This window comes from Pangasianodon hypophthalmus, chromosome 4 (genome assembly GCF_027358585.1).
Source record: "Pangasianodon hypophthalmus isolate fPanHyp1 chromosome 4, fPanHyp1.pri, whole genome shotgun sequence".
Lineage (NCBI taxonomy): Eukaryota > Metazoa > Chordata > Actinopteri > Siluriformes > Pangasiidae > Pangasianodon > Pangasianodon hypophthalmus.
Window position 1 is genome coordinate 28,109,063 of NC_069713.1, and position 15,440 is coordinate 28,124,502.

Below are 15,440 nucleotides of genomic sequence, written 5' to 3' on the forward strand. Positions count from 1 at the left end.
TGGTGAATTTTATATATAAACACTCTCCCTCCAGAATGTTTAGTTTTAGCAGCAAGAAAACTGTTGTCAAAGGGGGAATGCTAGTTGCGCCACCCACTGATGGCGCAACACCTACTGGCCACTTCATAATACAGCGACTGGCAACTTGCAGCGAGAAAATGTGTGAGCGTACAGCAATGCACTAGTGTACGTGTCAGACCAAAGTGCTGCTGCACAGCCAGTGCACTCTCTCCACAGTCAGATCTCACATCTTCACATAATATATATTTTCATGTTACTTTGTGCTATATACTCAAAGTGATCTCGAGTGTTAGAAGGATGCTAGATAGATACATAGACAGATATACAAATAAGTAAATAAATATGCCAATAAATGAATAATTTTTTTTTTATTTAATTTTTTTTTTTATCATCATCTTAATTATGTGATGTGAATATGAATAAAATGCTGAAGAGATGAAGAGTAAAGTTATAATAAAGTGCTTATTACCTTTGTTTAGGACTTATTCATTATTATTTCCTTAAATAATTCATGCTTAATTCATGAGTTTCAATTTTCAAGCTCACAAAACATGAAGCTGATTATACAGCTGCACCAAAATATTATCATTATTATTATTATTATAAAGAATAATAATAAATGTGTATTATATATCCAGAATATCAGCCTCACTCTGACCAACAGGAATATTTTATGACCTTTCACATACATACCATACATCTCTCGTTTATCTGTCCTTACACACACATACACGCTCAGAAAACTGAGAGTTTGTATGAACAATGATGAGCTGACATTTTGCAAAACTATCTAACATTAAACAAACAAAACATGCCAAACAGGAATATTAGAATTTGAAAAATGACATGCTAGCCAAGTGCTGCAACTTGTGTAAGACAGCCAGTAGTTAGCGTAACGCAAATCAGGAATGAACACTAGCAGAAGCCAGTTAGCCTTAGACAAGTACGAAGTAGAGACACAGTAGAGTCCAACTAGCATTATGCAGCTGAGTAAAAACTAGATTGCAAATCAAGAATGTAGAGCAGTTCCCTGGTAGTACGACAAAATGTTACTGTTGCTAATCATGAATGAAAGCTAGCAGGGACCGGTTAGCATGACACAATTAAAAAAATGCAATTTATGCCAACTAAGAATGAATCCTGTTAGCAATACACTAGCGTTTCCTTGGTATTTCTCAGGATTTACTCACTGTCACCTCAGCTGATTATCTAAATTAGTGGCGTAAGTAAGTAATTGACAATGTTTATCAGGTTATTATCAGTTCCCCACAGTGGCATAGCTAGTGGGGTAGATTTTGGTTTTAAACCCCCTGATATATTTTATAATTTCCAAATGCTTATTTGGGGCATTTAACATAATATACATCCAGCGCATGAGAAAATACACGAGAAAAGAAGCAAAGGCCAAACTACACATAGAAAAACTAGCAACATGGGAAACCCAAGGTGCAGTAATGCACAAAAATATTGGCAAGACTTCGCAACAAGACAAACCCACTGGAATAAATAAACAAACTAATGGACAGGTAAACAGAGAACAGGGGACTACAATCAGGAAGTACACCATGCATTTGTCCCGGTAGATGCAGTTTTAGGAAGTAAAATGTCATTTCCCCTGTAATTATTTTCAGTGGAACTGTCATAAAAGAGTTTTATTTCCAACACCTATTTGTTTGTTGGTAAATCATAATTCTGCTGTTGTCTGGCTTCCAGACAGAGTCCACAAACACGTCGCACTGAATCATTCAGTATAATCATTCCGATTAAACACTGATTTTATTGAACAGATTTCCTCATCCTTCTCCTAAAATTCATTCCTGGCTACGCCACCGGTCCCCCGCGATCTCTCAGTCTCCTCATGGCCTCATCAGAGAGTTCCATGCTTTTGATGAGACGCTTCAAAGGTATCCGCTGGCAGAAAGCCGCTCTAACATGACACGCAATTGGCAGTGAGGATCAAACAGCTGTACTGCGTTTAAAGCTGAGTGACTCGCATTCAGCTGAAGCTGCAGCTTCTTTGGTGCCTTTACGAGCAGGTTTGGAAAAAGCTTGGCTCATATATCAGTAGAGCAAGCAGACAGAGGAGCAGTGTGAAGCTGGACGGGGGGAGATGGAGGTGGGGGGGGTATGGAATGGTCTCTGGAGCAGCAAGAATGGTTCACAGAGCTGGTTCTGTGGCTCGGAGAGGACACTGGGGAAACTCCTCACTGTGGGCTTTTGTGGATCTGGACAAGCTCCTAGACATTGACGTGAAAATATTGGTCCACAGCGCTGAAGTGCGTCATGGGAGTCATGCAGGAGGCAACATCAGGAAACATCTCGTTAGTTACATCTTGTGATTCTATTAATCTGCATTAGCATTGCAAACGCAAGTGTACTAACTACATAATAGCTACGTACGCTCACCAGAGGCAATAAACGATCTCTGCTATGCCCTTCCAAGCTTTATTTTTCTTCTTAATGTCACTATACATATTTAATGAGAGGTTGTGTATGACAGAATAAGATGAAACCATGGTTTTTCTTCCACTTTTGCAAGAACTAAAGATGTGAGTGGGGAATTGTAGAAACGTCAGACCGCACGTGCCGTAGGATTACTCTATAGGATTACTTAGTTACTCAGTACAGTTTGCATAGAATTGAGAAAACCTCCGTTCAGATGTTGCTTTTTTCACTGAAAGCATGGCTCTGTTTTTCGCACATATGTAGAAAATGAATGGTCAAACTGTTGCTTTGTCACTCGCTAAGTTATTTTTAAAATTGTGTATTATGTTTTGGCCACTGTGAGTTTCCCAAAAGTCCACACTGCAACATGAAAACGATTAAAAAACCCATCATGCTGAGCGTGCCCAGTGAGCGCCTGACCCATGACCTTTAGGTCATTTCTGCTATTTTGGTTTGTTTTGACAATATGAACATAAACCATGAAATTAAATTTAAAATACCTCATATAGAAGACAGCATAGCAGTAAGTTCCACCATCTTGGACTTCACATGACAATAATTTTGCTCACCGATCTCATCTCAGTCTCTAAATTTGCTTCTAATCCTGAACAATCCTTCAAGCTGCTCATTTCCGGTCTTATTTATTACACATTTGGTATGAGTGACGCTGTGGCTCGACTTTACCCCACGCTTACACTCCCACAGTGGTGACATGTTGACGGCGGTATTTGTGTGTATCTACGCCAGGCTTCAGATCCACACACACACACACGGCTTTAAATGAGCTGCACATGTGGAACGTTATTCATCATCTGTACTGCTGAGTGTAGCGCTTATGGACGTCAGTGTGTTTAATCAAAACCTTCCCTCCCTTCCATTTTATAGTTCGTCTGAACTCGACATCTGGAGACTTGAGTTTTAACGCTATAATTATACGACACGTCATTAACGTCCAAATTGTACTCAATTTCATTCTTATGTCTAGTTGTGTTACAGAATATTAACAATGACACTGTATTTTTTTGGCCACTGAGGGGTATTGGCCTTTTGGGTTGAATTAGATGTGTACCAAAAATATTTCAACTTACATATGTAAAGCGAGGCTTAATGTGGGTGTGAATGTGAGATATCGCTGGTGAAGATCAGAGCCATCTAACAGCGTAACACTACATCACAAGGTCAGCAAGGCCCAGTGTGACCCTCTGGGGGATGGTGGTGGGGTGGGAAGGCGTGGCCTTATCTCATCCCCTTTGTCTGTGTTGCGTCAACGTGTCTGACATGTAACATATGAAGCGAGTGATATTCTGTAAGAGTTTCTCCTAAATGCAGCAGCTTGTTAGTAATCTCACTGTGTCTGGGCTTTAAACACAGGAAGTGGGTTTCATTTGCTTTGGCTGCAGACCTGCCGCTCCTGGAGGCGAGCCAGACGAGAGAGTAAAGTTTACTTCTCAGGTTGCTTACGCAAAAAAAAAAAAAAAAACAACAACCACCACAGTGTGGGCTTTGATTGCAGTGCCGTCACTCGTTATTTCTCTCGGGGTGGATCAAAGAGGGGAAAGTTATGAAGCTGAGATGCCTACAGATCTCCCAGAGTTAACACCACATCGCTGGCTGATCTGTAGGCATCTCAACTTCATAACTTTTGAAGTAATATCAATGAACGAAAGAAGCCCCTACTCTAAGACCGGTATAAAAAAGCCAGACTGAAGATTGCAGGTGATCAGCAGCCTTTAGGTGGAGTGCTCTCTGGTCAGTTGAAACAAAAATGGAACTGTTTGGCCATATATGTATGGAGGGAAAAGGGTGAGGTTTTTAATCCGAAGAAGACCATCCCAGCTGCAAAGCATGGTGGTGGTGGCATCGTGGTGGTGTTTTGCTGGAAAAGGGACTTGTGCACTTACACTATAGATAGTGCACAAAATAGAGTAATAACACTGTATAGTTGGTTCTAAAGGAGATAGGTAAGAGCTGGGTAAATGTGTACGAGACTTTGAAAGCCATGACCTGAGAAACATGCTAATAGGACCGTGATGGACATGGTATGAAATGTTAAAAAACAGAACACACTCTGCTAATAAAAATTTATAATTTCTGTGAATCCTTGAGAATGGACAAGTTTGATTTGTGACTCCATGTCTTACTCATGCCTCTCTCTCCCAGATGAGTCGTATCAGAAGCTGGCCTTGGAGACCATGGAGGAGCTGGACTGGTGCCTGGATCAGCTAGAGACCATCCAGACACACCGCTCAGTCAGCGACATGGCCTCCAACAAGGTGAACACACACACACGCACACAATTCAGCAGCTTGACGCTGTGCTAAATGACGCAGAGGGGGAATTCCAATGGGGAATTATTGTAATAGTACAGTTAAACACACACTACATCCTTGTTCTGCAGTGGATTGTGGGAAAAATAAGATTAGCATTGAAATGGTACAAACGGTAAGTTCACACACGGATTTCACACTATTAAAACAAAAACGAAACAAAAATGGAATTTTTTTCCATCATGAACGCGTAATAAATGTTAAGTAAACGTCTCCTTACATATTAGCGATTACACGTTTTTTAATCCATTGCGTCCACCGTACAAGTCCCTGTGAATGAGCTGTTACTATAGAAACGATAATGTATTAGAATGAGCACATAAATATAAACCTGTGATTTGCAGCTGCACTACTGTCAGAGCTGCTGTTATAGGAAATTAACACCTTCTGACCAGTCAGAATCCAGAACTCAACAGCACTGTGGTGTACGTCAGAGGAACTGTATAGATTGTGTTATAATATACATCTGTGTGTGTGTGTGTGTGCGTGTGTGTGTGTGAAAGTTGTTATCAGGGTTATGTTTGCTCACTGAGCAGGATCTGTGACTGTCCCAGTGCAAAAACTGCAGATTCATGCTTCTGAACACACACACACGCGCGCACACACACACACACACACACACACACACACACACACGAAGTTTCAGCAGTAAGAGTGAGGTGGTGGAGGTGAACATGGAGCACTTTTTTACACACTGCAGTTTGCAGGAATGTCATTGGTGCATTAAACTTTTGCGTAATAATGCAAAATGCAGGCGGCTGGAAATCCAGGAGTTTGCAGAAATGTGTGTTTTCTGGTTTATAGGTCTTCGGACAAACATTTATATGCCTTGTGTGTAAATGAACGTTTCAGTGTGATGTTTTACGTGAATCATTTTAATCTGCTGAATTCTGGACTCTGATTGGTCAGAAGTGGATTAATCTCTTCATTTCTAGCGCCGACTCGTCCACAATCCACAAACGTGTTTGTTCACTGGATCAGCCAATCAGGTTGCAAGACTACTTGTTGTTGCTGACGTCCATGCTACACTGACCAATCACAGCAGAAATGTGCTCAACCAATCAGGTTGTCATGTCAATTAATTAATTTAAAACCTAGCATTGGTTAGTCTTCCGCCATGTCAATCAAAACACTCTTCCTGCAAAAGTCGGTGGTTTTTTGTTACGTTTATTAACAAAAAAGTACATCTATAACAACAGCAATAAGTCAGGCTAGTGTGACTAGCTTGCTCGCTACTCACTGTCATATACGTACACCTGGAGAGGTAATGCTAACTTGTGCTATTCTAACTGGTTAGCTAATAGTACATCGCTACTATGTGGTTTATTTAAAATCAGTATTTCATGCTAATCCCTGAGCCAAAGGAGTTTAAATAAACACTAGCACTTTGTGGTTAGCTAATCACATTTTTTCTGTAAGCTCCACCCCTTAAGGAGTTTTGTTATTTCCTGCTCGAACACACCCACTAAAGCCAACAATTAACGTTTGAGGTAATAAGGGTAATTCCCTGCCTGACACTAATCAGTCACTTCAGTTCAACTCAATGTGTGCAAAAGTTTGTACACCCTTAGGAAATGAATACGATAATACATTTAAATTTATAGCAACAAGACATTTATTGTGGTGATACTTCTTCATCACAAGTAACAAAAATAGATTATGATAGGATTTAAATAGTGAAAAAATCTGAATGCGATTTAAATATTCTTTAATATCTAGTAGCATAATGTGGTGGAAAAAATGCAAATGTGACAAGCTGACCTGACAGGTTGAGCACATTTCTGCTGCGATTGGTTGGTCCATCATGGCTGTTAGCATCAAGTAGTCTGACGACATGATTGGCTGAAACTGACCCAGTAAAAAAAAAAAAAAAAAAAAAAAGATTGACGTCAGAAATGTTTCAGAAATCCATTTAGTAGGAAGGAATACAGGAAGTGCCATGTGGAGCGATTCACAAGCAAATGATTGGCGTGTTTGTGCATTCCAAACATATTTGTAAATGAAAAATTTTTTGTGATTTGTGAAACACAAATTTAATTGTTTTGTTGATCTCATTTTACTTTGGCATTATTTCTTTGCAAATTACATGACAAAAATATCCGTATTATACTCTGCCTTCATTAAATAGTAAAATAGAGGTCCTTTTTTTCAATTAAAAATCATTGGGGGATGCAAACTTTTGCCCTCACTTGTTAGTCGGGTTGCAAAAGTCTATTGTAAGTAAAGAGTGAGAGCATTTGAAGCTAAACTCGACTTACACTACACTAAACTTGACTAGTCGTGTAAAGTTTCAGTGTGTTCCTGAGAAAATTCTACGCTTCAGAAATTCATGAACTGTGGCAGTGTTTAAGTTTTTCAATATGGCAGTAGTTAGTGGTTGGTGCTAATTGTAGTTACGGTGTGGTTTTAGCCATTCCCATTCACGAGTCTTTTTCTTCTAATTTACAAACACGTCCGAGGAAAATGTTGACGTTCCAAGCGGTTCTGTTTTACTCCCACTGTCACTGTGCATTTGATATTGTCCATATGTCCTTATGCTAGCTAACGAAATTGTTAGCCTTTGTCATTAGCTAGCTTATCTTCGGTGTCCATATATCCCAGCTGCCTAGCAACAGTGTTCTCACTATTTTGTGTGTCCTCAAATTTCCATTGCAAATTTACGAGTTCCATTTACAAAGTTCTTGTAAGAATGTTTTTTTATTTTAAGTGCTATTTGAGTTTGTTTCTTTTTCTTTTGTTTTGAGTCAATAAAAATTGGTTTATTGATTTAATAATAAATCTTGCCGTTATACTTCCGTGGCAAACTGTATTTACAGATGTAAAATAAAAAGATTGCACTTGCTAATTATTATTTGTGATTTGCTGCCAGGTTTCTAATATTTCTGTGATTTTTTTTGGTCCTCATTTTTATAAATTTTTTGATACTTTAAACCATAATTTGGTGTAAAACATCATACAGTTTATTCAGCAACTTGTAAATAATATTTAAGGAAAATTATATTTCAAGGGCTCAGTATGGCTAGTGAAATTTCTTTTAGTTTAATTTTCTTAATCTTTCTTTAAGGTAAGAGTTCAGCTATATAAATTAGCCGAGCAGGTATGGGTTAAGGGATGTAACTCATGACCTTGTGGTCTACCTCTGTACAGAGCTACTACAATGTATTTGAACGTAAATGACACAGATGTGGTGTGTGTGGTGTGTGTGTCGAGCTCTAACTAGGCTAGGGGAGGCTGCTTTCCCGTAGATGACCTTGTTCCTGTGTTTACACTGATAAGAAATCAGAAATCAAGATGTGGAGCCAGCCATGGAGCGAGACTAAACACACGGACACTTATTCTAATGAAATCTTTAGGTTTAACGGTTTAATCCACTCGCCCGCTGGTGATCTCAGTCAGGCCCTGATGAAACAGGAAAGGATTAAAACTGAGAAACTGAAATGACAACGGTTCACTTAAGGGCACTGAGGGGGCCATAATCAGGAAATGAGTCTCAGACTGACAGCCAGCATGTGTATACCTGAGGCCATGAAGAGAAAGAGCGAGGGAGGGAGGGATGGAGGGAGGGAGGGAGGGAGCGAGGGAGGGGAGAGGAGGGGCCTGATGGAGGAGGCAGGGCCAGTCAGAGTGAGGTGAATCAGGCAGGTCTTTGTCGCACACACTTCCTGGCGTGTGTCAAAGTGAACAAGGGTCGAGCGTAAGGCATCGTGCATGCCACCATGGGACTATGCTGTTCTGAGAAAGCGAGAAAGTTTGGTGTGACGAAAGGCTGGGCTGAGGTGAGGAATGGAAAGGTTTTGAATTTTGTGTATATATATATGTATATATATCTTCTTGAAGACAGATGCACATTGTGTGTATGGCGTTTAAACCGATTAAACCGATATGCAAAATACATCCAACTGGTTGAGAATTTCAACAGCTCATAATGTAAACTTCTGCACTTTTGCTGGAGGGAAGAAATGAGTGTGTGTGTGTGTGTGTTTCACAATGAGACACACTGTCTGAGGCATGTCAGGGTCAGAATTACTGGCCTCATGAATCACATAATCTAACTCCTGTGGTGTCAGACAAAGGAAGGATGATTTTATCTCTGACGTGTTTGCATATGTGTGTGTGTGTCCTAAAATGAAGGTCTTTGTATCATCATTTTTGGTTGAACTGAACATTTTCTCAATATTACCTCTAGCGTTCTGAGAACATTGTTTTGGTGCAAAATTCGGAAAGCATGCGACGCGCTTGTAATATAATTTTGCAAACTGTGATGTTTTTGCACAATGTTCCTACAGCATTACTGCAACATTTTAGTTTTAGCGTTAACTGAGAATGTTGCAATCCAAATCATTATTATGTTTTCAAAAAAATTGCAAAAGCTTTTTGTAAAAACTGTTTTGTAATCTTCTTGGAACATGCAAAGCTTTGTCGTGATGCAAAAGATTAGTCGAAACGTGCATTAAGTCATGTTGTGCCGTAACATGGTTCAGTAAAAGTGCACCAGCCGGCTTGCCGTACAGCTGTTTTCATGCATGAGCAGTGGGATTTACTCTCTCACGCAAACTCTGCATGAGAACATTGAAGGGCAGATGGGAAAGAGAGAGAGAGAGAGAGAGAGAGAGAGAGGGGGGCTAAAGGGAAGAGGCTGGAGCGAGTCAGTTTGTCGGAGACGGAGAATGAAAAGAAGAAACTTTGCTTTTGCAAACTTTGCTCCCTTTCTTGGGGGGGATTTGTGGATTGCATTCAGGCTGTGTGTTGTGTTCGGTGTATTGTGAGTGCGTTCTCTAAAAGCTCTAGACATGCCCGAGACCAACTACTTGCTCTCAGTCTCCTGGGGTTACATTAAGGTGTGTGTGTGTGTGTGTGTGTGTGTTTATGTATTTTAACATTTTATCGGATTGTAACAATGCCATATGTGCCATGGCTTCTCAATTATAACTCACTGCACAAGTTACTCATTTCAGTAACTTTTTTCTAACGTTAATTCTTTCGTTCTTTGCAGTTCAAGAGGATGCTGAACCGTGAGCTCACACACCTGTCGGAAATGAGCCGCTCTGGGAACCAGGTGTCCGAGTTCATCTCCAACACGTTCTTAGGTGAGCCTGATCTTTCATCTTCCATTGCTTATTTCATCCCAGATATCTGGAGGGTGACGTCGACATGCAGCATTGCAGACCAAGAGCCAAGCCTGGCACGAAGCCTTAAACTGGCCTCGAAGTCTCACGGTGGGCACAAAGCCTTACTTTAGCCAAAGTGTGTGAAGCGAACGGGGTTGAAATTGGAACACAGAGATGAAAATGATATCTAATGCTTCTATTAATGTCAACTTATAATCACACAGCTATTGTTAACTCGGTGCATAAATAACGTTAAAGCACCATAACAATTGTTAATGTATTCTTAAGATACCAAACATTAACATAAAGTAGATGTTTGTGTTGAAATTCACGTCTGTCCAATCAATTCACTGGCTAAAAGGGTTTTATCACCCAGCCAGGGGCTTCATATTGTCGGTCTGCAAGGCTGCAGCTGTGTATCAAGACTGCAAACACTTCCTGAGTTCATTTCTGTTCTACAGTAGAAGCTTTTATTGATGTTAGAACTGTAGCAGTTATAATTCATGATGAGAAAGAATGAAGAAAAGCAAATGTAGAAGGAAGACTGTAGCAGCAGTCAGGCCACCTCGTCATTTACCGTTGCTTTCAAAACCAACAAACTTGTGTTTTTTTTGGCATGCAGTTCTGCAAAGAGTGAGGAAGAGGGGGGGAGATGAAAGACAGAGGAGTGTGTGTGTGTGTGTGTGTGTGTGTGTGGGGGGGGGGGGGGGGGGGGTTCTAATGCAGCCAGAGACAAAGAGAGATAAATAATAAGTTGTGTGAGTCTATGACAGTAGCAGGAAGTGAGCGCTATCAGGATTCAGGGAAAAGATAGAGACTTGATAACATAAATTATGATACGTGTAAAACCAGAGCATTGAGGAAACATTTCCATGAATTCTCTCTGAGAAATGTAATTCCCTCTATTGCTTTGGATTTGCATCAGGTTTATGTTTTGTGAACAAAGTAATGCTGAGGGTTTTCTTTCTGGAATGTGGATCAGCAACAACGTTTCAGAGAGACTGCAGTGTTTTACTTGTAACAACATTGTTTACTCACATTATGCCACTCAAGAAGGTTATGAAATGACGCAGAGGACTTAACCTTAAGTACAATAGTTATGGAAATGGACACTCACTCACACCCCCGCACACACTTCGTATGTTCGGGAATCCCCCAGTTGGAGGGAGAATAAATGAATAGAAGTGAACGCGAGTTAAAAGGTCATGTACAGTAATGAATTGACTGTGCTGTGCGAGGGGGACATTAGCATAACTGACAGATCAAAACCTCTCCCTCGCAGACAAACAGAATGAGCTGGAGATCCTGTCGCCTCCTCCGAAGTCTCGGGAGAGGAAGAGGAAACAGCAACAACAACCGCTCATGACTCAGATCAGTGGAATGAGGAAGGTGGCACATGGACCAGGCATCTCCAGCAGCTGCAGCGTGGCCCGATTTGGAGTCAAGACCGACCTTGAAGACCTGCTCGCAAAGGTAAGAAGTGTAAAATTCACCATGAATCATCAGTTAGTTTCATTGTCCGCTACTTCATAGTGAAACATACTTAACAAACACTCCTCTCTTCTATTCTCCAGGACTTGGAGAATATCAACAAGTGGGGATTGAACATCTTCAGGATTGCTGAGCATTCCCATCAACGCCCGCTCACCTGCGTCATGTATGCTATCTTCCAGGTCAGTGGTTTACTTTATCTTTTAAGGAATTTATCCTAGTAGAATACTCAGAAAGTCAAAAGAAATCATGTGATGTTTGAGCCTGAACTAAAATGTACAATGTTGTATTATCTGCAGGAAAGAGATTTGATGAAAACCTTCAGGATCCCAATGGACACCTTTGTGACCTACATGATGACCCTGGAGGACCACTACCACTCAGACGTGGCTTACCATAACAGCCTGCATGCTGCTGATGTCGCACAGTCCACTCACATCCTCTTGTCCACCCCTGCTCTAGAGGTGAGGGATGATTCGTTATTTCTGTAAAATCTTCTACATTTGTATGACTTATTATAAACCGTTTGTAAACACACCTTGGAAGTCTAAAACTAATCCCAAAACAATGTACCACGTTTTGTCTGGAGTTCATTCTCATATGCATGTTTTCTTTCATTGGAAAGTAAACAAGCTGGACTGCTCAGATTATCACAAGATTGGCACTTTGATTTCAATTTGCTAATTCACCTTCAATATTCTTTTTTTACCCTTTCACAGGCGGTCTTCACAGACTTGGAGATTCTGGCAGCCATCTTTGCAGCAGCGATCCATGACGTGGACCACCCGGGGGTCTCGAACCAGTTCCTGATTAATACCAGTGAGTGCTTTTGCCCTTCCATTCCTTCCTTCGCGTGCAGTTTGAGTAACTAGAACCAGATGAAGACCAAACATTCGGCATGTTGTGTCTATTTAATCTACGCTGCCATTTAGCCGTGTCTAGTAAGACTTTCGAGTAAACATGCCTGGATGTTTTTGTGTTTATACATTTTATTTTCCTTTTGTCCTCATTTATTGACCTTTGTCTTCTTTACATATGTTCTTTTATCTTTAATTGGATATTGTGCTTTTAATTTGTTTATTTTCTCTTTGTTGTTAAAATGCTGTGCAGGACTTTGGTGTTCTTTATAAATAAATTTGACTCCGTTTGACTTGCAGACTCAGAACTGGCGCTCATGTACAATGACGAATCTGTTCTCGAGAACCATCACTTGGCCGTAGGATTTAAGCTCCTACAAGGGGAAAACTGCGACATCTTCCAGAACCTGTCAAAGAAACAGCGGCAGTCCCTTCGCAAAATGGTCATCGACATGGTGAGTCGACCAAAGTCCTCCTTTTGGTGGTACCATACAACACATTTTTCTTTCTTTTGTAGAGTCTCTCAGCTAACACTGTTCTGCTTACTCTCGTTAGGTTCTAGCAACAGATATGTCCAAACACATGGGCTTGCTAGCGGATCTGAAGACCATGGTGGAGACCAAGAAAGTGACCAGTTCAGGAGTGTTGCTGCTGGACAACTACACGGACAGGATACAGGTGAGAGCTTATAGAATCCAGGAAGTGACCTTTGCGTCAAGGGGTCATTCTTGAAGAGTCTCACACTAATTAACCTTTGCGATGTCCACAGGTCCTGCGCAATATGGTCCACTGCGCCGATCTCAGCAACCCCACCAAGCCTTTGGATCTTTACCGACAATGGACAGACCGTATCATGGAGGAGTTCTTCCACCAGGGTGACCGAGAGAGAGAGCGCGGCATGGAGATCAGCCCCATGTGCGACAAGCACACTGCTTCTGTCGAGAAATCCCAGGTAGGAGTCAAGCACATAATCTTCAGGGCATATTTGGTCATGTTTTCTTCAAGTTTTTCAAGTTCAATTCCAGTGTGGCCTTTAGTTTCTCTTTCTTCCATGTACAAAACAATTACTGACCAAGTTCTGATTATACTCCAGGTGGGATTCATTGACTACATCGTGCACCCTCTGTGGGAGACGTGGGCGGATCTGGTGCACCCAGACGCCCAGGACATCCTGGACACTCTGGAGGAGAACAGGAACTGGTACCATAGCATGATCCCTCAGAGTCCATCTCCTCCGTTCTATGAGGCTGGAGGAGACAAGTTCCAATTTGAACTGACTTTGGAAGGTGAAGATGGGGACAATATTCACCGAGAAGGACCTTTGGAAACAGCTGACATGGATATAGCTCCTTCCTCACCAGCTGAGACGTAGCATCCCACTACGTTGGCGTTTGGTCAGCCATGTTGGTTTATTCCATGAAATGAAGATCAGTGAATCTCCTTTTAATGAAGAAGCTATTTGCGGACTTGACTAGTCCAGAGGCTCTTTTCGCAGAGCGTGATCAGAAGGTAACGATTCCATAGAGCTGGAGTTTGTAAAACTCAACCAGAAAGTTCTCGTGTGGTTTGATGTTCCGACACTGAAGCAGGAACTAAGCAGATCCTGAAGCTTAAATGTGGTGCTAGTACGGGATGCTATGAAGGAGAACTACTGACTGATGATCCGTATGGATGTACTTTTTTCGTACCACAAAGACACACACGTTTTTTAAACTTGTGTGTAATTTGTAATGCTTGTTTATCATAAACACAGCAGAACCCACATACACATTTAACATGAAGGGATTTTTTTCTGTTGAAAAAAAAACGTGAAGGAAAAAATTAACTTTGCCCGAAGTGTTTAGATCAGTCTTATTTGACCTAGGGAAACAATGGTTTATAGAAAAACCTGTATGTTCACGAAGTACACATTTTCTTTATTTGTTCATAAGAGACAGTATTCACTGTGTTAAGCTTTTAGTTGTTTTTTTAATTATTGTTATTTTTTAAAACATGGTACATGTTTTTGTATTGTAAATAGAAGCGAATGAACCCACAATGAAAGCACTTTAATGCTGACACTGAAACCACTTTAGGATAATGTAAAGCAGTGATGCCACGCAACATCCAAAATTGAAACTGTCCACATTTTAAACTGTCACGCTACAGTAAGCTTGCCAAAATCATGTTTCAGTACAGCTGATTTAAGAAATACAACATGATATTTCAGTCATGACAGTAATCATTGACGTCAGTGCCCCGTCTTTCTCAGTATAGTCATGCACACACAGGATGTGGTATAAAGAAGTCGTGCGTACATGTCGCGCATCCTGAAATCAAGTTTAAAACTCCTGCAGTAGGTTGGCATTGTGGTCACATGCAGCACCCTTAAAGCCACAAAGCTAGAAAAAAAAATTATGCTTATTTCTAAAATTGTTTGCAATTGTCTTCAAACACATTTAATCTTATAACAGTTTGTTTAAAACAGCTGTTTGTTCCCTTGTAGTATTAAATAGCAAACAAAATTTGTCACGGACGACAAAAAACAAACAAGTCTCACTTTTTTTTTTTGTATCATTGCAGTGCTAATGAGTATTTACCCTCATAACTTCCCTGGTGGAATGTATGTCATTATTTGTTACTTTGTGCTGTTGTATTGTTGTATTACTTTGTGAATTTTATTATTTTATTGTGTGCTGCACAAAAAACAAAGTGACTAACCGGCCCACACTGTGATGTCATGGTGTATCCGTGTCACTTACCAAAGAATTTATTAAACCTGAAAATTTTGGAAATCTCTGGTGCCTTGTTGATTTTTATTCTCCTGAATGAATAAGATAAAAAAAAAAAAAGCTTTAATTTATTTATTTTAAAAGAAATTTTGAAAAGGGACATAGTAAATATAAAACTTTAAACTTTAGACACAAACTAAAACAAATTTAACATTAAGTTCAGGCATTATGGTGTCTTGTGACAAAGTAGTGATGTAGTGAAAGTATTATTATTATTATTATTATTATTATTATTATTATTATTACTAATGTTACAATTATTATTATTGTGCAGTTGCACAAATTGTAATCATTGATTCACTTTTAATTAAAACAAGAGTTTAGTTTTTAAACTGTTACAATTGTGTAAAGAAATATTTACCTTATTGTTTAATGAGTCGAATTTTCAACATCTATAATCTATCTGATGTTGTTATTTTT

General features: G+C 40.1%; 1 protein-coding gene across 2 annotated transcripts in view; it reads left to right on the plus strand.

Moving 5' to 3' along the window:
• The window catches only part of pde4bb (phosphodiesterase 4B, cAMP-specific b), a 45,338-nt gene extending 30,315 nt beyond the window's left edge, over positions 1-15,023 (plus strand). For both annotated transcript variants that reach the window (XM_026936714.3, XM_053233570.1), the window contains 10 exons: positions 4,627-4,739; positions 9,787-9,880; positions 11,184-11,374; positions 11,476-11,574; positions 11,692-11,856; positions 12,112-12,211; positions 12,550-12,704; positions 12,805-12,927; positions 13,019-13,201; positions 13,343-15,023. In XM_026936714.3, the coding sequence (XP_026792515.1) occupies positions 4,627-4,739; positions 9,787-9,880; positions 11,184-11,374; positions 11,476-11,574; positions 11,692-11,856; positions 12,112-12,211; positions 12,550-12,704; positions 12,805-12,927; positions 13,019-13,201; positions 13,343-13,621 (1,502 nt within the window). In that variant the 3' untranslated portion in view covers positions 13,622-15,023. The remainder of the gene's footprint in view (positions 1-4,626; positions 4,740-9,786; positions 9,881-11,183; positions 11,375-11,475; positions 11,575-11,691; positions 11,857-12,111; positions 12,212-12,549; positions 12,705-12,804; positions 12,928-13,018; positions 13,202-13,342) is intronic.
• The last annotated feature ends 417 nt before the right edge of the window (positions 15,024-15,440 follow it).